The sequence below is a fragment of the Astatotilapia calliptera genome, chromosome 23 (genome assembly GCF_964374335.1).
Source record: "Astatotilapia calliptera chromosome 23, fAstCal68.1, whole genome shotgun sequence".
NCBI classification, from domain to species: Eukaryota; Metazoa; Chordata; class Actinopteri; order Cichliformes; family Cichlidae; genus Astatotilapia; species Astatotilapia calliptera.
This window is the reverse complement of record NC_137443.1, coordinates 32,743,486-32,766,610: the sequence shown is the minus strand read 5'-3', so window position 1 is coordinate 32,766,610 and position 23,125 is coordinate 32,743,486. Positions and strand designations below refer to the sequence as shown.

Genomic DNA, 23,125 nt, shown 5'->3' with positions numbered 1-23,125 from the left:
ATCATTAATAAAGAATATGCAAAATATATTGCCTTGATATTTCTTTTATTTTTTTAACTGCATATAGTCAAGCAATGTAGTTTAATTGGACCTTACCTCAATTGTTTCATGTTAGTTTAATATGGTAAAGCAATGTATTTTGAAAGTCTTGAGCGGAAGTTTATCTCTTAATTATCTGTCTCTTGCTCCTGGCTCTACTCTTGGCTAAGATACCGATCAGCAGTTGGCAGGTCCGCGAGCGTGGATGCGTGGTTCCGCTCTGAGTGCTTGGGAGCTGTTACTGCACCAGAGTTATGGCAGCACTTTGACACATTTAAGCTGAAATATGTTTAAACCTCTGAGGAAGCAGCTGGACTCAAAGTGACAGCCTTAAGTTTGAGAAGTGGTGCTGTCCTGGTGCAGGACGAGGCCGGTCAAAGCTTCCCTGCAGGAAGAGTTCTCACCTGCCGTCGGGACTTAGACTCCGGGCGATCACCCTGAGCTCAAAGTGCAGGATGAGACGGGGGGAGGAAGAGGACCCACTCGGACGTCACGCTACCGTTTGTGCCGACGGCGTGATTTAGGAGTTTTCCACCATGGAGGAGAAGTTCAATAGACTCATCTTCATCCCCATTGCGGCGGTGCTTTTCCTCATGATCGGCTATCAGTATGTGTGCCCGGCGGACAGCAACACCTGCTACTTCAGAAGTGACGAGAAGGGGCTCTTCCAGCGCTACTCTGCGGGGCTGGAGCTGGTTTATACGGAGCCGGAGGCGGACGAGGATCTCCCCTCCAAAATCACATCCAGATTCAACTTCACGGAACGGGACCTGGACCGGCGCGTCGACTTCAACATCCGCGGGGACGATGTAATGGTGTTCCTGCACATACAGAAGACCGGCGGGACCACGTTTGGGCGGCACCTGGTCAAAAACATCCAGCTGGAGCAGCCCTGCGACTGCTTGGCCGGCCAGAGGAAATGCACCTGTCACCGGCCCGGGAAAGCGGAATCGTGGCTCTTCTCGCGGTTCTCCACGGGCTGGAGCTGCGGGTTGCATGCAGACTGGACCGAGCTCACGAGCTGCGTGCCTGTAGTGATGAACAAGAGGGACAAGAAGAACACCCCAAATGGCAAAAGGTGAGGGGTGACCTGCTGGACAGGTGTGATCTCGTGTTTGTGAACGTGATTTGATTAACTTATTATTTCATCAGTGGATCCGTTTGCTCAGCTGATATGGTCACGGTTATGGTTATTTCATTCATTCATTCATTCATTCATGTTTTAACTGCTTCTTAAACAGACAAATTCACTCAACCAGCTACCTCTTACTTTTATGTCAACCCACTGTATGTGCTACACATAAGTGAGGCACACTATCACTCTTGAATCACTTATTCATTGTGTTAATAAGCCAAACAATGAAATAGAAATAAAGTCTGCTTATTCCTCTATTCAAGTTAGCCATAGTCTCTCCGACATATGTATGCAACAGGGCACTGATTGAGTGATTGATTCCTAATTTATTCAACCTCAGTTATTCAGATTGATTCACTCATTTATTCACTTTAAGCATTTGGCTCTCTTATCAGCTTAAGAATGAATAAATCAATGAAATAAATGAATTAATTTGAAAATGAAACTTAAAGACATCTCTAACCTCTCGTTCACACTCACTCACTCAATCAGTCAGTAAAAGAATGAGTGCATGCATTAAAAAGCCAATCAGTCAACTGTATTCTAATTCAATCATTCATTAAGTAGGTAAACAAAAGGGCAAACGGATAAGTGACTAATCAGGCTAAACTAATGAGTGAGTGACTCAACAAGCAAGTGTTAATAAGGTGGCTCTCACAGTTTGTTCATGTTTTAAGCAATTCATCGTCAAAACCTGACGATCCTTTATGTATTCACCTTGCATATTTTTCCTACACATTTTTTGGCACTGAACTGAGTGAACGTGTGAGCTACAGTCTTGAAATCTGTGCAACCCTCTCAAATGGAAATACATCATATTTAACCCTCTACCTAAATAATCAAGACAATGGGCTTCCTTGGAAATGGTGTGGCAGGCAGTTAGGTGCACCTCCCCAATAAAACAAATTCTGGCTTTTGAACTGAGTGCAGTGATTGCACGTAGACAATCGTTCTTTAGCTCCGGGGGCATTCATGAGATTTGAAAAGAATTTCAAATTCTGATTAGTCCACTAGACAGTTTTCCACTTTGCCTCAGTTCATCTTGAATTAGTTTTAGCCCGGGGAATTTTGCACGAGTCAGGGGTGAATTACATTGAGAGAAAATGCTTTTCAGATGTGTTCCAGAGCCCATGCAGTGATTTCCATTTCAAATCACTGTATTCTTTTGTGTGTTTTTAAATGTGTTTGTAATTTTATAGTTAATAGGCTAAGATATGCATTGGGACAAATAATTATTAGATTCCTTGTTGAATTTGTAAGTTTGCTCACTTACAAAGAAATACACTCTCTTCGTGTTTATGGAGAGAGGCAGAAATGCAGGAAAAAAAACACATAAAATTGATATCATTGCATATCATTCAATAAAATAAGTGTTTGATTCCAAAGCAAAACATGACTTAGCACTTGGTGAAGAAATCCTTGTTGCCAAGGACAGCGGTAAAATGTGTCTTATAGTTGATCACCAGGTTAGCAGACATTTCAGGAAGGATTTTGGACAACTTCAAAAAGTCTTTTAGTTTTTTGGCTGCTGTTTGGCAGCTTGAAGCTTCAGCTCAGCTGAAGGAGGAAGGTTCTTGTCAAAGATTTTACTTGGCCATGCCCATTGGTCCATCAATCTGTTGAAGTCATTCTGCACCCTTAGCAGAAAAAGAATTCAATTCAAATTGTATTTATACAGGGCCATATTACATCAACAGTTGCTTCAAGGTGCTTTATATTGTAAAGTAGACCCTACAATTATACATACAAAGAAAAGCCCAACAATCATATGACCCCCTATGAGTAAGTACTCTGGCGATAGTGGGAAGGAAAAACTCCCTTTTAACAGGAAGTGATAGTATATGGTATCACAATGAGATAGATGGTAAGGTGATATGTTAAATCACCAATCATCAATATGTTAAATCTAATCCAAACATGGCAGATCAATTTGATGCCAGAGAGCTCCGTTTTCTCTGGTGGGGAGGTTGGAATGGAAGAAATCGATTCTGTGGCAGATGTGCTTAATACACATAAGAAGCAGCCATCAGGAGTATTGATTAACTGATTGACTCTTTTTTTTTTGTTTTTGAACATGTAATGATCTGTAATTGATTGATACTAATGTAATGTGGCCTTGAGGGTCCTTAAAGGCACCTATAAATAAAATGTATTATTATTATTTTTATTTTTTGTAAGTTGCAAACTTAGAAATTCAGAAGGGGATCAAATAATTATTTTCTCCCACTGTATATCTGCTTTGCTTATCTTGAAGTGCCAAATCAACATTGTAGGTCATGACACCAATTCTCCTTATTGGCATGTAATGCAGGGTATAGGGCTGATAAAGCTGCAGTGTCAACATGAGCACCGCATTGCATGTCCACTCCAGCACACTTGCAAACAGCTGAGCAGACAAGTCGCTTCCTCATCCGCAGGTTTGTTTCAATTTGCTGTAATTACAGGAGCAGCACAGCTAAGCTTAAGGTAGTAAATCACTTAAGAAGGGCACGGTCCTCTGAGGTTTTCCGGCTGCGTGTTGAAGCCAATTTGCTCTGCAATTGGTTGAGAGAGCAAATCTCCATATGTTACTGTGAGTGTTAAAGGGGCTAGACGAGGACGAGGAGTGCCTTCAAGAATCCTCCAAATCCATTAACTGCTCTCAGTGGCAGCCATCAGACTTAATTTAAGGCTTTGGAATAGTTTTGAGGTGTCACCTCAGAGCCAAATCAGCGCTATGAGTGAATCAACAACACTTCAGTCAACACTTGTCAACTCAATATAATGGCTAGAGAATAATCAGCACTCATTAGCGTTGACATTCAGCTGGCTGGCGAGGTGACTTCATGTTTAAAGATGGAAACAAATCTGGTTTATGCAGCCCTTTCTATTTAAAATAGTCATTTTATATTGTGTTGTGAGTAAAAGAAAACAGGAAGTGGTAGATGGGAGATCATGCTTCCACTCATGGAGATAATGACTGTAAAATGAACACTTGTGGGTGTCAATTATTCTGTGGCTCATATGCACCAGACAATCGCTGATATAGGACACCAAAGTACCTCGGGGGACGAGCTCACTGGTAATGTGACATTGATCCATGCAGAGAACCACTCATTCTGCCATTCCACAGCAAGGCCAGAGGTCACTGCTGCTCCTGAGTGGCTTTTAGAAATCTGGCATCTTAATAAGGATCGAATCAGCGTCTGCTGTCTAATGGCATTCAGTGTGCTGCTGCAATTTGCTGTGTGTATGTTCTAGAAGAAGGTATCAAATCGGAGCCAAATGCACCATGAGTCACAACTCAGCTTATACCCGTGAATTTGTTGGAAGAGCTGTGAGTCATAACTCACTTAACAGCCACAAATCTGTCACCCGAAGTTTTCATTTCCCGCAGCATAATGCTTGCTTGATTTTCTGTCCGCCACCTTTAGGAAGAAATATTGGGGAACCATTACGCAGCGCAGAGCGCCGTGGAAGGAAAGGAACAATTAAGGGAAGGCTTTCTGTCGTTTTAGATTAAAGCTGCTGAATCGCAGAGTCATCTGTATTGCCACCAGGTTTCATGCAGCTTTATCAGAACTGAAAGACTCTTGTCTTGTCACTTCAGGCGATGCAGACCATTCACGATGGACTGTGACGCACACAGCGAAGGGAGCAGGAGAAATAGAACTGAGTCCGTGTGTGTTTGCGTTTTTATAGAGACGTGTTACGACTCATCTTAATACGATATGTAATGCTACTCTGATCCGTTCTGTAAGATCATCCTGCCTCGCTAGATTTATTTGTATTTCAGCCTTGATCCCTGTGTTCTAAAGAGAGGTTAAATAGTGTTAGAGCTGTTTTCCCAAATATCTATAATCCTCGCTGCTTTATACTATACCAAAGTTAGGGCATAATCATAAGTAGCAAAGCACTCAAAACGTTTTCCCTCGTCTGACTGCAAAAGAAAATCCAACTTAGTCAAAGCATGTTGATATTAAAGTCACAGATAGCGACGAGAGTGCAGACAGTCAGTGATCAAACCTGGGAATAGATGAAGCCTACTTTTATCTCAAGGCTACATTAAGCAGGATGTGATGTAGTTTGCAGACAGAGACAGACAAAAACACAGAACATGGGTAAAAAGTTTATATTTTATCATTTTCTGCTACTTTATATGTTTCAGAGACCTTTATTAGCTTGATTTTTTTCATCAAGGTTAAGCTTGTGCTTTTGTACCTTTTTGGTTTGTGCACCTGCCGTGTATAGTTGGAGGGTCCGTGCATAAGTATCATTTATCTGGAGCTGATCTCATCATATCCCAGATGAGCGGGCATATCCTGCTTCCATTGTTTAAGTCCTGCTATTGCAAATGTAGATTAACCCACATCAGCTTGTTCTTCAATACCGATGCCGCTTGAGTGGTCATAACTCTTTTCTTGAGTTGTTGTCACATTAAGTGAAGACATGTAATTCAAAGTCGTAAAGCATCAGTTTGCTCTGTTATCAAAGTTTGTCAATGAAAGCTTTAAAAGGATGTTAGAAAAAGGCTTAAAAGGAAAAAGGAAGGGCCAATGTAGAAAATCCAGGAACTGCCATTCTTCTAACAGTTGCTTCAGGCTAGTCAGTCCCCACAGACTCGCAAATAAGGTTTTGTATCTAGTTTGTTGCCTCTTTCCTGTGTTGCGCCTTTAAATTTCATTGAATTAAATTTTCCAGCATTTAATGGATTTAATTAAATTTAGACTTAAGCAAAGTCCTTGTAGAAGCAAGTCTTGCAACTTGGCAGCCATATGGAAATAGCTCTGGTTAAGCTTATAAGACTTGATGTTTACATCCCTAAGAATAATCAGTGTTGTAAAGGTGGGAGGGGTAAAAAATTCACCAGGGTCATCAGAAGGGCACTGTCCTTCATGGGTTTCTCCTTAATAAGCCTACGAAACTTCAAGAGAGCATTACATTAATACTTGGCATCCTGGGCGTGCCCTCCTCTGATTTTACCCCTCACGTTGGATATCTATGGCTTAGTTAAGAATTTTTTCCTCTTCTTCCAAAGGTACTGCTGCTTCTTCACTCAGCAGGGTGTAACACTGACTTGATAGTACAGTAAGTTGAAAAGCCCATCTTTGAACCCCCATGTTCTCCAGGAGTCTGGTTGTTGACGTGGCCACACACAAATGTGCTGCATCCCACCTCTATAGGGAACACTTGAGTACACCAGCTGCGTTGTTCTGCCTCTGCTGCTGTGTCTCTATATTTTAGCCTTTTGCATTTATGTGCTGCCCACTGCAGTCTCCTTTAGCTCTGTGTGCAGGGACCGCTACAAGATTCACCACAAGATCTGTGAGTAGTTGTAGCGATCTCTGGTGGAAAAGAGTTTCTGCTCCGGATCTGCTCCTTTGTCTTTCAGCATCCAGTAGGGCAGCTTCCACTCTTGCAGATTGTTTTGATATAACACTTCTTGGTCTTACAAACAGAGTGAACTTTATAGGACTAGGCTTAGGTGAGGGCATTGTGGGTACTTGTCCTTCCTACCAGGATGACCATCAGTTGACCTAGGACCTCATTTTGCCTCCAGGTGTGTCACCCTTGACAACGGCAATTATATTTCTATGGCACATTTCATTATATATAAACTCAATGTGCTTAACACATAAGATAAAAACTAAAGAACCTGTGTAGGTTTACAATGGCCTAAGACTGTGAGAATGGCAAAAATAAAACATGGAGAGAAAACACAGCTGTTAAGTGTAAGTCTGTGCGGGGAAAAAAGGTTTTTAGTCTGTTTTTGAATGTGTGCACAGATGTAATTGATCTCAGGTCAACAGGAAGCTTGTTCCAAAGTACAGGAAGACAGTAACTGAAAACACCTTCATCATGCTTGGATCTGATTCGAGGAAGATTTAAAAGATCTCCACCTGATGACTTGAGAGACACCGTGGTTTTTTAGCCAATTAATGTAGTGAACACTAGGTGGATCTTCTTCAGTTTGCTGGTTTAGGTTCTTGGATATGGAGAAAATAAGATAAGGCATGGATAAGCTAACTTGGATAAGGCAGCTTGGATGATGAAGCTCATTTGACTTCCATCTCTCTCTATGTGAACCGATGGTGTTTCCCATTTTCCCATTTCGTCCATTGGGCATTATTCTGGTTAAAAATGTTTTTCTTAAAAATCACACAGAAAGCAGTTTCCTTATAGACATTATAAATAAGACATCAGTGAAGCTGCTGAGAGGACTCCTCCAGTTGCTACCAAGGTCGATTGTCTTTTTCAGTCCATCAACATTTCATAGACTGAAGGTTTGCATAATCTTTCCACCGCCTGTGAAATATTTCTATGATTTTGTCCCAGTGTAAACACAAGGGAGGCTCCAGCAGGTGAGTTCCTTTAATAATCATTGCTTTTAATCATTTTGATTATAGAATTGCTTTTGACTATGGTGGGAAAACTTTCATATTAATAAAAAATAAAATGGAATGTGGCAACTGTATGAATGTGGCCCCTAAGGTAAAAAACAATGCACTTGATAACTTAACTACAGTTTTTTTTTGTTTGTTTGTTTTTTTTAATCAGGTCATGTCATGCAAAGCGACTGGTTACTAGGCAAGAATGTATATGTCCATTGAAGCTTCCCAGCTTTCTCTAGCTGACTGCATAATGAAACATATTTTGGTCTCAGGGGATTTTGAAATGAGGTGAAGTGTGTCTAAAAATTCTTTGCTGTACCCTGAATGTGGAGAATATTTCAGGGCATGTTCACAATCTACACCTTGGCTGTGTTGAAATCGGTCTCTTTTCATGGTCACACAATTCAGTGATGAAATATCTTCTCTACCTGGATTCTTCTTATTAATGTACTTCGGGAATATTTTGCACATTTGCTGTGTGTTGTTGGTCCTGCTGGTATGTTCTGGATACAGAAGCACCATCTGTCTGCTTTCGAGCAGCACTTCATAGTCACCTTGAAGTCACCTCTCTCCCACACACACTGCCAGTGTGGAAACTAATAACACAAGCAAATACATAAACTACAGCAGGGTATTAGAGAAACTTGACCATACCTGCACTGTAATAGGTGGAAATGTTTCATATCTGTAATTATCATTTTATTCTCTTTATGCTGCTGTCATTGTAGGTTGTTGACATATTGAAAGATTTTTCAGTGAGTGAGTAAAAAAAACAACTAAAATTAGAGACTGATCACTAATCAGCTCCTCATTTTTAGGTGAGTTGGCATAAAACAGGTTCAGTGTTCAGCTATAGGGATGCATCATGCAAACAGTTTTTCTTGCTTGTAATACCAGCAGCAAGCTGGTGACAGTGAATTTGATAACACACAACACAACACAAACACTCCTTTCACAAAAGTAGAATATAATGAGAACTGTGATTGCCATTTCCCGTTTTTTTCCCCCCATCCACCCCTGACTTAATCTAAGCAGCATATCCAGCTATCCTTATGTCTCGTAATTTCCCTCTTAACACGTAAAACTTACATGGCCACTTCAAGTAGTTTTTGATAGGCACACCACTGCCAAAGCCTCCTTCAGGGCTGTGCTCACAGCACGGGGCTATAGCATTCAGATCGCAGCGGGGTATGAAATTGCTGTAAGGCCACATGTCAGCCCTGCTTGAATTGCCAGGCAGTCTTGCTCGTCCTCGACTGCTGGCCTCACACTGAGCAGTCAGAGAGTGTAGCCTTACTACTGACCTCATTATTTCAGATTTAAACAAAGAATGGCCAGAACACAGATGAGCCAGGGTTTTAATTAGGATTCCTTACACATATAATGTGGTCTTAGCTATTAATCTGGCAATGGCACCCTATTACTGATGGCCATAATGGCTTTAAAGGCTTTAAAATATGGAAAGACAAGAAACAGGAAGCTGACATGGTTTAGTAACCAAGAAGGAAAAAAGGTAAGAAAGTTTTGATCAACATACTGAAATACTTTATTATTTATGGAAATAATAGTCTATTGGGAGAAAAACGTCTCTTGACATTAATCTTCCCTCACAGTGGCAATGAGTCAGATGTGTCAGATGAGTCAGATTATGTGGAGATTTCAGAGAGGGGTGTGTATTATTGAGGTTTTCTTTCATTCTGAAGGGGGAGACCTTAAATGTCTGTGGGCATAATGCTGTCTTTTTACTGTCAACCTTGCCTTTGACTGTAATTCAGTGTCTATGCTTTCGCATGAGGTCATTTCAGGCTGCTGACAACAACACAGCTGTTAAAAATCGGTGTGACAAATGCAAAAATAAAAGAAAATGAGAACTCCAGGAACCAGAAATCATAAAAACACTCCAAGTGGGTGTGGGATTCCTTTAAATGACAATTTGTAACTTTTTAAAGACAACAACTTTAATTACACCAGTTCATAGTCAGTAAAATCTACTTCTGCGTTTAATTTCATACATACAGTTTACATCTTCTGGTATGACAGTAGCTTATAGTGGCTAGTTTTTATGAGAAATATTCCTGTGCATGTTATCTGCTTAACTTATTGCATTTACCATTTATTAACTTAGGGTTATTAATCTGAAGCCAAAAAAAGCTAGCACTGGCTGGTGTGACAATGCTAGTTTGTGCTACTGTTATAGTACAATTTAAAACAATGGGGAAGATAACTGTTAGGAATGCAAAGTTGGCAGGCAGCATACCCGACAAGCGACTGAAGAGACAAACAATGAAAGTAAAGGATACTGTTGATTTAGTGTTTTTTAAACATTAGTGGGTAGTCTAGGCAAGCCGACCCTGGAAAGTTCAGGCCTGACAATTCTATGATTTAATTTTAGACAATAAACGTCTATGGCGTTATTTTTGTGCCACTATTCTGTCAGTTCAGCCTTATATATTATGTTTAACCCAAGTGTGCACCCAGGCAGGTCGTGGGTAACAGACATCTCTGAAAAAGTTAGAGCACTTTTGCAAATATGTGATGTCTTGATAAATCGAGCAGATATTTGAAGTTTACACAGCACCATTCTCGCATGAAAATATCTTAAAAGTTTATTTTGTGACCCAGAAAGAGTAATATTTCAAACTCTGTGTTCCTCTGCCACTGCCTCGTTTGAGTTTTGGACGAAATGGATTCTGGGATATTGCATTTCGTCATTTTGAGCTGATTGGAGACCAAAACAGCCAATCAGATTTTTTTGCATCCAAGTCTGTGATTGGCTGGTTTTGTGGCACAAATATAACTGTGTACAGAAAGAGTTGAGCGCGCAAGCAACACATTGCGAGCGAGCACAAATGCAAAAACTGAGCGAGCGGGGCTCCTATTGTGTGTGTGTGTGTATAATAGCAAACACTGAAATACATTTTTTGCACGCAGCAATGAATTTTGTTCACTCAAATTTAGCTTTTCTTCGCTCAAAAATAAATTTCTCCTCAAAATGCAACACTTGCACCTGGAATTTTTTTTTTTTTACGTGTGCTCAAATTCTTTTTATGTGCGCTCAGAATAGTGGCACAAAAATAACGCCATAGACGTCTGATGTATGTTTCTGATATTCGTGTAAAGTTTGATGCCCCTAAGACTATCATGTCTACTATCTTTGTTGTCTTTTTTTTTGTAATTCTGTGCGACTAATTTTAAAAAATTAAGAGATTTTAAGTTAGCCACTTACGAGATAAGTGGCATTATCTCATACGAAACTATAATCTGCCTAAATGTTACACTGTATCCTTGAAAGAACAGAAAGATACCAGTCTGAAATGTAGAGTGTAGATTTTTGCACACCTCTGTATAGGAGACATTTCACAACTTCTAATTTGTCACTTGCTGTGGGTGGAAAAGTAGATGTACAGTACCTTACACCAGAGTTTTATTTTTAGGAAAGGGTAAACGTACAGGCCTTTTGGGAGATCCTATGCAGCAGCCTGATATTGTGATGTAGGCTGACAAGGGATAAAATCTCCACGTGTTTAGCATTGAGGGCTTTTTTTTCCTTTGCAAATTCTTCCTATCCTTATACAGCTCTGACTAGCCTTTGGTGGCGCCAGACGAGGTATATGACACAAAGTGTTTGATGATGAGGTGTAGACGCTTGATGCGCTCAATCCGAGGTATGTGTTAGCGTATGTCTTTTCACACTTTTCACACTCGTGACACAACATATCCTCACCAGATTCTTAGTGACGTCTGTCTGCATTCAAAATAGCCTTCAATACTAGCTTGTTATGCCAGTATCATTGTAAAGGGTGACCTCAATCACATGCTTTATGATTCAGGTCACATTTACAATATATATTTTTTTATTATTTTCTTTTCTTTTTTCTTTTTACCAAACTGTTGACCTATTGATATTTACTCTGATTACTTATTATGCTTTATTATTTATACTTTATGTATGATTTATTTTTATTTATTGTTTTAAGTCTTTAACAGATCACTGATGCATTTGACATCTGATGAAAATCATGTATAACTGCCTTGAAAAACTGCAACCTTACGGCCCCAGTATACATGTAACATTGATTGCTTTGCTTGAGGAAAGTTACTACAGCTATGTAGCATTTACACCAGTGCTTAGGGTGTGGGTAACTGCAGCAGTATTCTCCTGAATGACAGGTGTCACTTCTCAGACAGCACCTTATCTCAGAGAAGTAATTCTTGCTTCTCCATTTTCAACTGGAAAAAAAAAATGACATAAGTGCCAATCTTCCCTCCCTGAGCCTGGTTCTGCCAGAGCTTTCTTCCTGTAAAAAGGGAGTTTTTCCTTCCCACTGTCACCAACTGCTTGTTTAGTAGTCTGGTTGTTGATTGATATCTAACCATAATAAGAGAGACACAGAGTTACACAAACAAGTATCTTTTATCTAGACATTTCTTTTGTGTGTAAATGTCTGGTTTAAATCCTTCTCCTAAAAAGTAAAGAAATAGTGTTAAAGTAGAAGGAAAAAAAGTAAAATTGCCCGAATTCTGAAAAAAATCAAAGCTTTCACTGCACTCTTTAAGGCAGTGAGCAGTGTTCTGTATTTTAGTGAGAAATAAGAGATATTTCAGAGGATCTTGGTAATCTTCATACTCCTTCGGGGGATTAGGGACAGTCGAAGACAGACTTTATTGTGGGGGAGGGGGGGGGGTGGATGGGGACTGGCTGTGTTTTGGTGTGTGTTTAGATTTTGTTCAAACAAGGGGAAAAAAATCAAAAGCAGGAAGTTTTTGTTAAAAAGGATTAAAATCGGTTAGATCTTTTGGTATAAGACAGACGAGCCAACATGAAACTGCTAAATTGTTTAGGGACTACACTTCAGATTTAGTCCTTTTTACTTCATTTTAGTATCCTTTTCAAGTGCAGTCTTCCTTTTATCCCTACTCTATGTACATGGACCGAGAGGAAAAGCTGACACCTGACAAAGCTGCAAAGATTAAGATGTCAAAGTAAGGTTGAGGCTAAGACACTGTAATGACTAAGTCTGCACATGCCAGGTAAGTGTGCTGATGTCCCTGGTGCTATTCTTGACATGGTTGTGTCTAAAAAAAGGAAAAAAAAGAACCTTATGGAGAATTACATCTGAAAGGCAGACATTTTTATTTTTTTCATAAATGGAGATTTCTGTTGCAAATATAAATTTATATTGAACTGTTGATTACTCAATTCAAATATAAGTGGCCTCCAGCTCTTCAGGTAGTCTATCACCCAGTTTTTAGCAAAACCACACCTTCACACCCGGCTTGCCTGGACACCACGTCTTTCTCCGTCCCCTTGTCTCCACACCACCATCCCTGAGGCTTTTTTTATTGCTGAAAATAGCTTTTGATATCTCTGACCAATGAAGATCACAGTGCAGCCCTTGCCCATCTCTTCTCTCCTCAAGCTCTCCCTCTAAATCTATGTTCTGTATCAGTTATCAAGCAGTGGTACCTGCAGATACTCTCCACAACTGGGTAATGTTTCGGAGGGGAGAGTGCACTTCTGAGAGACCATTTACTACTCAAAGAGAAAGTACTGTGTTGTAGTTTCTGTGTGTGCTGTGCTTGGTGGACGGTGAACTCGCTGTGCTGCAGATGGGGACAGGGATCATTTTGCTTGTAATTGGGACACAAAGATTAAATTAGTACAGAAGAGTGAAAATGGATCCCGCTTGACCTCTTGGTCCAGAGCCTGATGAGATGAGATTTCTGTGGTCTCAGTTCATCTGAGCAGCTTCACTCGATCATCCTGATAACGTGCCCTTTACCTCTGCCCTCTGACATTCCTCTTCTAGTTGTCTAACTTGTTCCTGGATTTGCAGATATCCGCTGTCTGTAGTGGGGTTTTTTTCAAACTCAAACTAACTTTTTCCTTCTGCTCTTCTGTAGCCTTCCATTCACCAAGAGGCAATTTGAGAAAGAATGATAGCTAAATGCAGCGTTAGCTGCTGTAGACATTTATATACAGGCTTATTCTAGCCTCATAAAAAAAATCTAAGGATTTTTTTTCCATGGGTGGGACTGGGGAATTTATTTATACAGTTTAACACTCAGATTATCTTCTTCATTGGGGTTGTTTAGGTTTGTTTTGACAAGATTTTCATTATTTGATGAATTAATGAAAGAAAAATATTTTCCACAACCTCTATTTGATGTTATTCTGACTGAACTACAAATACAAATTTACATTAATATATTTGTATTAATAAATCCTAAACTTGGATAGACGGCTGGGTGATCTTCTATGTAGCTGGATTGTGCTATCATACCAGTCTGTGATAGCTAGTAACTGATACCATACGTCAGGGACAGGGTGGTGGATGGAAATAATGTGCACTGATTCATACAGCTGCTATGTCATCCACATAGAAAAAGTAAATGCACAAAGAGGAGTTTATTTCCAACTTGTAGCATGAAAAGAAAGGAAGTGGATAATGCAATAATGAACTTACTTAAATTACTTACTGACTAGTAACCACAAGTTACTATAAACACTAATAACTAGTTGTTTCTTCTCTATTTACTCATATCATAATATTGTTGGCAAATCAGTCAATTTTAGCATTTAAAAATGACTTCTGGAAAGATGAAACTGAAATGTGGAGACAGCAGGAGCGTGTGACTAAGGATGGCGGTGGCTGAGGCAATTTGTAATTCCATGTTAGATCCCTTGGGGGCAAAGAAACACCTTTAAAATTGATCTGCTCCAACTGCGTAAGTTATCAACCCCCGGGCTTCAGGAGCGAAATTGTCCTGCCCTGTGCTTGTTTTAAGAGTCACTTCTTCTCCCATCTTGGCTGATAGAAATACCTCAGAAAGCGATACTTCATTCACAGCGTGTATTGGAACAGTACAAAGCTGAGCCATAGCAAATACGAGGGTCTCAAATACAACATAATCCATTTTCAGGTTTTAAAAGAGAAAATAAACAAGATTGCTGTGGATCCACAAAGCTTCTCTATTGGCTGGTTTTTCTGTGGCATAAAAAGCTTCCATCAAGGCTTTTATCATGAGTCTGATAGCGTCCTTGATGGTAGTGAGTGAATTAACAAGGCACATATCGATCTTTTGCTGTGAGTTTCCTCTGTAGCTTTTTGATGATGATTTAGAGAGTAAGAGAGAGACAATCAGGAAGAGAGATGGAAAGAGGGCGATCAATAGTGTTTGCAGGTTTGCTGTGTGGGGTAAGGTGACAGGCAGCAACGAGGACATTGACAAGGTGTCAGATTGATCGCCAGCAAAATACGACAAGCCGATTTAATTTTGCCTTCAGGACCAACATGCATGATCTCACACCCACTGTTGTGTGTTGGCAATGACTGAGCTATTATTTGACCGTAGCTTCAGGTAGCTTTGTTCAAACTTTTCTGAGGTTTGAATGAGCATCAGGCTTTGGCTCGATCGATCGAGAACCTGAAAACATTGAAAATGTTCAGGCCTGAAAGATTTGACACATGTGGAATTAACTAGGACTGAAGGCAGACGATATCTGATATAAATGGTTGATAAAGAAGAGATCATGCTGGATAGAACTAACATGCAAAAGCAATGAGCATCACAGGAAAAGGATGGAAAGCTAGAGTTTCTCAGCTCTGTATTGCAGATTATAGAATGTCAATTACTTGGAAAAAATAATCATTGGCAAGAAGACTATGTCAAGTTTAGCTAATGTTAATGTTAAGTAATTGGTGCACCTAATGCTAAATGTTAGGGGGTATCTACAAACATAGAGCCTGTATTCTCAGGCATCAATCAAATAGCCACTAGAACAGTCATTGCATTTATAAAGAAGCTTTATTAAAAACCATAAAAAAGGGTTTATAGTTCAATTCAATACAGTTTTATTTATACAGCGCCAAATCACAACAACAGTTGCCTCAAGGTGCTTTATATTGTAAGGTAGACCCACAATAATACATGCAGAGAAAACCCAACAATCATACGACCCCCTATGAGCAAGCACTTTGGCAATAGTGGGGAGGAGGAAGCAATAGTACAGGGTGGGTGGGCCATTTATATGGATACACCGTAATAACATGGGAATGGTTGGTAATATTAAAGTCCTGTTCGTGGCACATTAGTATATGTGAGGGGGCAAACTCCTCAAGATGGGTGGTGACCATTTAGAAGTCGGCCTTCTTGGATAGAACTTTTGTTTTTTCAATAGGAAGAGGGCCATGTGACACATCAAACTTATTGGTAATGTCACAAGAAAAAACAATGGTGTGCTTGGTTTCAACGTAACTTTATTCTTTCATGAGTTATTTACAAGTTTCTGATCACTTATAAAATGTGTTCAATGTGCTGCCCATTGTGTTGGATTGTCAATGCAACCCTCTTCTCCCACTCATCACACACTGATAGCAACACCGCAGGAGAAATGCCAGCTCAGGCATCCAGTAGCCGTAGTTTCAGGTGCTGCACATCTCGTATTTTCACACCATAGACAATTGCCTTCAGATGACCCCAAAGATAAAAGTCTAAGGGGGTCAGATCGGGAGACCTTGGGGGCCGTTCAACTGGCCCACGACGACCAATCCACTTTCCAGGCAACTGTTCATCTAGGAATGCTTCCTATTGAAAAAACAAAAGTTCTATCCAAGATGGCCGACTTCTAAATGGCCACCATGGTCACCACCCATCTCGAGGAGTTTGCCCCCTCACATATACTAATGTGCCACGAACAGGACTTTTGATGTGAATGGTGAAGTTAACAAACAAACCCACTGCTATTGGTCTGACACTAACCCACATTGGATGGATCCCTCCAAGACTGTTGGAACAACAAAAGTGATGGTTTGGTGTGGTATATGGGGTACAATGATAGTCGGTCCATTCTTCATCAATGGAAACCTCAAGGCCACTGGATATTTGAAATTGCTACATGATGATGTGTTTCCCTCTTTATGCACTGAAGCTGGCACGTTCCCTGAGTTTTTCCAGCAAGATGGTGCACCACCACATTATGGGTGCCAGGTCCGAGCATTCCTAGATGAACAGTTTCTTGGAAAGTGGATTGGTCGTCGTGGGCCAGTTGAACGGCCCCCAAGGTCTCCCAATCTGACCCCCTTAGACTTTTATCTTTGGGGTCATCTGAAGGCAATTGTCTATGGTGTGAAAATACGAGATGTGCAGCACCTGAAACTACGGATACTGGATGCCTGTGCTGGCATTTCTCCTGCGGTGTTGCTATCAGTGTGTGAAGAGTGGGAGAAGAGGGTTGCATTGACAATCCAACACAATGGGCAGCACATTGAACACATTTTATAAGTGATCAGAAACTTGTAAATAACTCATGAAAGAATAAAGTTACGTTGAAACCAAGCACACCATTGTTTTTCTTATGACATTACCAATAAGTTTGATGTGTCACATGACCCTCTTCCTATTGAAAAAACAAAAGTTCTATCCAAGATGGCCGACTTCTAAATGGCCACCATGGTCACCACCCATCTCGAGGAGTTTGCCCCCTCACATATACTAATGTGCCACGAACAGGACTTTAATATCACCAACCATTCCCATGTTATTACGGTGTATCCATATAAATGGCCCACCCTGTATATGGTATCACAATGTTAAAATGACCAAATTAATACTATCCTTAAATGACTGTGAATTGCTAGTCTTGGTAGCCAGGGATCGGCCCACCAGGAGCTCACAAAGCACCCGACCCCTATGGTGCCTCCTGCAGGTGGGGGGCCCATGTCCCTTTTTCGGGCTGTGCCTGGCCGGGCCCCAGTAACCCTATCCCTGGCAGGATGAATTGTTCCCTTGATGGTCTTCTGATAGGGGTCTTCTGAATCGCTCTCTGTCTGGTCCCTCACCCACAACCAATTTACCATGAGAGACCCTACCAGGGGGCAAAAGCCCCCAGACAATATAGCCCCTGGGATTCCTGGGAGACACAAACCCCTCAGGTAGTGATTTGCGGAGGGGCTACTCTGCAGTTCATTTCACATTTTCTTTTATGTGAAAAAAAAAAGATCCCTTCACTCTGCAGGACTCCGAACCTCTGCTATTGTTTTCGCCCTTTTTAGCTAATTATGCTTGTCCTCTTTCCTGTTCGCTCTCTGCCCTGTCACAACTAGTGGACAGAAAACGTTAGCTCATGAATGCAGGGAAACATTTATTCTAACAAATGAGTTAATATTCTCAAGTAGCCAAAACAAATTTACTTTACTTCAGCTTTCAACAAATGCTCTCTAACAAGACCTTCCGTTTTAGAGTGAAATGTTTCTACTGAAAGCACTTTAGCCACTTCAGATTCAAAAGAACACTTCCTATGGTTGAGGTCATGGTTATTTTCTGCTTTCATAAACGCCATAAAATTCTCGATCAAAGTGAGAGTTTATGTTTGCTGCATGAGAAGACTCCAACTACACACCCAGTGAGGAATCATTCTTGACCTTCTTCGCATGACCCGCGCCTCTGTCCCTGACACGAGTAAGCAGAGAGCTTTGACATTTACTGCTCTTTGTCAATAGGTCATGATGAAAGCACAGACACACAAAGGCTGCTTTGCATGGACATTTATTGATCTGACTGTCTTGTGGTTAGCTGTACAGATAGATGATAGGCGCAGGAGGAGGAAAAGGCTGAGCTGTTTTCCAGGAAGTACAACAAAGGCTGTTTTTGTGAGGCGCTCTTGTGTGCCCATCCATCTACTGCTGTCTGTTCAACTCGGTAAAGACGGCAGAGTAATTCACTTAGCTTGCACTGTGCATGGCTATTATCTCTGGATGGTGTGTCTGTCTGCGGGTGTTCTGCTGTGATATCATTACACCACTCACTTAAGTATATATCACAACTGATTGATATTGCTGTCTGGCAATAATTGCTAAATTGCTGACCTTTTAGGGCTGTTTGGCTGTGCAGTCTTTACTCTGTAGCACAAATGCTCTCTCAATTAATCACATTTTATTCAGTTTAGCATTGAAGTTTAAGCTATTACAGCTGTACAGATGCTCTTTTTACATCCGGTATACATTATCCAACAGTCCAGCATTCTGCTAATACCACATCCTGGGACTCATGTGGATGTTACATTGGCAAGAGATTCAGACGTCAGATTATTCCAATCAAAAGAATTCACTACCACCTTTCTGGCGAGATAAACTACAAGATGTCACCATCTTGTAGTTGGAGACCGGTTCTGCCGGAGGTTTCTCCCTGTTAAAAGGGAGTTTTTTCCTTCCAACTGTCACCAAAGTTCTCGCTCATAAGGGGTCATATGACTGTTTGGTTTTTCTCTGTATGTATTACTGTAGGGTCTACCTTACAATATAAAGCACCTTGAGGCAACTGTTGTTGTGATTTGGCACTGTATAAATGAAATTGAATTGAATTGAATCCAGAGGCCCTTTGTCCATACCTCGACGATTCAAAACTGTTTTCACAGCATTCGAGGAACCTAAACGATATTTGGCATCTGGTTTTAATGTTGTGTTGCATCACCCAAAGAAGTATTTAATGCTACAGTCAAACACTTCTGCTTTTCTTCCACTAGCAAAATGAGATGAAATTCATCTCCTTTTTATTAATTTCTTTTATAACATCACTGCAGTCAGCTCTCCTTTCATGATAGGTGTCCTTTTTTGATTTTCATTTTGTCCTTTGTAAAAATGTAATCAAAAGTATTTTTCTTAAAGGACGATGACTAAAAATTAAAACAATATGAAAGAAAAAATTTACAAAAGCTCAGTAAAACAGGAATCAAATGTATAATGTCTTGAAAAACAGGTCAAACAAAGGCAAAATTAAGCAGAAAGCTTAGAGCGAGAGGGCTTGAACAGTATAGAAAGCATAGAAGATATTAAGGGCTGTGTAAAATAACAACACAAATAAAAGAAATTTGAGTTGCTAATGATAGAACAGCCACATGAATGATTACACTTTGCTACCCTTCCTAGATGGCAGCAAAAATCCGAGTTCGTTAGGATAATTTTTACCATTGCAGTATACACTCAGTACTGTTTCATGTCTGCACGGGGCTCTCTCCACGTACTCTAGGTTCCCCCCAGAGTCCAAAGACACAACTCTTTTATTTATTTAAAGAGTTTATTATTAATTTTTTATTATTAAGAGTTTATTAATTCTAATTAATTGGCCTTAGGTTTGAATCATCTCTTCCTCTGTGTTAGCCATCTGTGATTTTTAGATCTCAGAAATTGTCGGCTGTCACACGGGGCAATTTTCAGTGTTTTGTTTTATAAAGAGGCTTCACAATAACTGTGAAGCATTTCATGCCTGACTGATAAAAACTGTAACTCAAATTAAAGCACCATGTGAAATGTGTGTGTTCCAGCACTGCTTTTATTAGCACCAGCATACTAAACCCACCTTCAGCTAATCACGCAGTCGCACACATGCACACTCATGTGCTACACTATAAAAAGAAACACACAAACCATAAGGGATTGTTACACCTGCAGGGTAACAGTTGGTTCAAGAAAGGTACATCAACAAGTCATAAGACCAGTAGATGAGGAAATTTCTTTTTGCGTTATGTGCTGAAACCATTCCTGCAAATAGGTTTAAAAGAGAATTTTCCAGTGCAGCATTGCTGGTAAGTGTCCTTGGAGCTGAAACCTCCCAGAAAGTAAAATTCAGCTTTGCGGAATGAAAGAAAGAAAATGTTCCGCTTTTTATTTTATTTAGGCCTTATGTCAGGCTTCTGCATGACATGGTAAGGTCATGGTGATCTGTGCACACAAGACGAACATTTTCAATTTCTCCTTTATCTATGCTGTTTTCATTTAGAAGAAGGAATAAAAAAACTTTTTGAAAATGGCTGAATTTCTCCTGCCGATGACTCCCTCAGTCACCTTGTTGTTATGCTGGTCATCACTGAAATCAATAGATAAGAGCAGAAAGCTGTGTTTGTTCGCTGAAAGGCTTCCGTGCAGCTAGGTTACAGCAATTTTTGAAACGCTGTTAGAGGCAGATCAGAGACAGGAAAGGTGCTGGAGATGAAAAAACTCATTACTAGAGGCAGGAAGGAGCAAATTGGTGTGACAAAAACAAAAATAATTCCACATTTGCAGGATATTAAATGCTATGCGTGCTTGGTTTGTGTTTCTTTCAATGTCATTATTCTCTAACACCCTCAGACATACTCAGTGATGTTTTTCATTTAAACCCTAATCAGACTTTCAGTGCACTCCATATACTTCCAACGCTGTGTTATCTTTTTTCCGCTCATATTTCTTTTTTTAACTGTGGCAGGATATGAGAAATTTGATGTATAGTTTCATCCTCCTTTGCTGTGTTGAAAATGTGACTCGCTGACACGTTTCTTCGACTTTAGTATCTTTCTCTGAGTACTGCCTGTACTCAATACCACGTGCTGTTGCAACTCAGTTGAAGTTTGAGGTTTTAAAAGAGAATGATAAAGAAAATATATCTATGCAGTGGTTGAAAAAACATCATAAACTGTGAGCGGATCAGCTGAAATATGAATTTTTGCCTTTGTAAGTGAAATTATGTCAGTATGCAAATATTGAGTTACAGGCAGCAGGTGTTTAGTTTAGCATGGCATTAAAACAACAAACAAAAAGCCTGATTTGTGGTATTAGCGGAAGTCATGTTTATGATTTATGAATTTTTTGCTGGTAAACCTTCATTATTATTTTTCAGCTATGCTAATGTAAATATTGGCTTACTTTTACTCTTCTTTTTTTGTGCCAGTTAGGCTACGCCCACACATACACGGTCATTTTTGCCTGTAGTTTGCGTGAAAGACACCAACTCGTTTGCTAACACTCGATGCCGACTGGAAATGGAGACCTTTGAGACCTTCAAAGTAAAACCTGGACCTTTTTAAACATGTTTGCTCAATGTTCACTTAGTGAACTTTATGTTTATACAGAAATGAGTGTGGGTTCAGATTTTTTATCTACCTCTTGGAAAAAAGGAGCCTGGTTCTGAATGCTGTTGGGTACCTCCTCCTGTCATGTCCAATATTGTTGGGTCTTTACCTTGGAATTAATTTTTAAGCTAGTGCGATGTGCATGCCAAGCACCTCGTCTAACGCGTCTCTTAATCTGTCTCTGCAGGAATTTCTACTACATCACTATGCTACGTGACCCTGTGTCACGCTACCTCAGTGAGTGGAAGCACGTGCAGCGTGGGGCTACCTGGAAAACTGCCCTCCACATGTGTGATGGTCGCCCTCCCACTCAGGATGAGCTTCCTGCCTGTTACAGCGGTGAAGACTGGACAGGGGTGCCCCTTCCTGACTTCATGAACTGCCCTTCGAACCTTGCTAACAACCGGCAAGTCCGCATGCTGGCAGACCTGAGCCTGGTGGGATGCTACAACATGTCGTCCATGAGCGAGCTGGAGAGAGGCCGCGTGCTGCTCGCAAGCGCCAAGTCCAACCTACGCAACATGGCCTTCTTTGGCCTGACGGAGTTTCAGCGCAAGACGCAGTATCTGTTTGAACGGACGTTTGGCCTGCGTTTCATCCGGCCCTTCACGCAGATCAACAGCACGCGAGCTGCTAGCGTGGGAATCAGCGAGAAGGTGCGGTGGCGCATCGAAGGGCTCAACGCCCTCGACATGGAGCTTTACGAGTATGCCAAGGAGCTGTTCCTGCGGCGCTACCAGTATAACCGCCAGAGGCAACACCAGGAGGAGCGGCTCAGGAGACGGCAGGAGAGGCAGCAGAGACAGCGGCTGCACAGGACCTATTTGGCTGAACTCTGGAGACTGGGAATAGGAGGAGGAGGAGCAGAGGAGGTGGAAGAGGAGGAGGTGGAGGTGAAGGTGCTAGAGGAGGTAGCCACCACAGAGGACTATGGCAGCCAGGTCGTGCGGTGGTGAGGAGAACACGGGAACTGCAAACACTTCATCGGTGACTGACGGCTGGTTGATTCATTGTGCTTTACTCCCCTCCCTCTGTCTTCCTCCATCTCGCCTCTGCTGTGAATCTGCCAAAACCTCCTGCCCTCCCAGCCTCATAGCGCTTTGTCAGACTGCCGAATGGTGTCTTAATATTTATGATGGATGTATTTCTCATGGCGACATTTTGTATTTACATTTTTTTCTTATGGCTATTTTTGGCACTGCGGTTGCGAAATTGATTGATTGATTTATTAGCAAGTGCTCTGAGTGTTCTCAAAGCAGCAAAAATGTTTCTTAAACCATCGTTAGAAGAACTAAGTGAAAAACAAGTGTCATTAAGGAGGCCCATTTTAGTAAATTTCAAACTGGTGACTGCCTTGTGGTGAAGGATCCTCAGTGTCATGTGTGTGATCTTGCGCTGTGTTGAACAGTGAAATCTTGTAGTTAATCTGTGGTGTTTGGCTTCGTAGGAATATCAAAGCACAAACCTGGCAATAGTCTGCAGTGTGTTTTCTTCTTTCCGACTGATTAAGCTGCAATATAAGAGAAACAGTCGAAGCAATTTCTCGCAGGAAATGTGTTCAATAAAAATATGCAGCAGCCAGTGATGTTAATTTGTACCTGATGGACTCTCTGTTATGCATGTGTACATGCAAGTGTTCTTGCCTTGCTCCTTTTTTTTCACAGCATGTTCTCACCATAAAAATCTGAAATCTTC

The 23,125-nt window shown here is 40.8% G+C and overlaps 1 protein-coding gene across 1 annotated transcript; it reads left to right on the top strand.

Moving 5' to 3' along the window:
• The first annotated feature begins 202 nt into the window (after nt 1-202).
• LOC113016134 (heparan-sulfate 6-O-sulfotransferase 3-B-like) lies at nt 203-23,125 on the top strand. The gene is made up of 2 exons (XM_026158709.2): nt 203-1,117; nt 21,618-23,125. Exons 1-2 carry the CDS (start codon nt 576-578, stop codon nt 22,384-22,386), a joined length of 1,311 nt encoding a protein of 436 aa, XP_026014494.1. The 5' UTR covers nt 203-575; the 3' UTR covers nt 22,387-23,125.

Bases quoted from the DNA above. Each gene is read 5' to 3' on its own strand.
- LOC113016134 (XM_026158709.2), top strand. From the start codon at position 576: ATGGAGGAGAAGTTCAATAGACTCATCTTCATCCCCATTGCGGCGGTG. The intron at 1,118-21,617 runs GTGAGGGGTGAC...CTGTCTCTGCAG, and splicing joins AACACCCCAAATGGCAAAAG to GAATTTCTACTACATCACTA.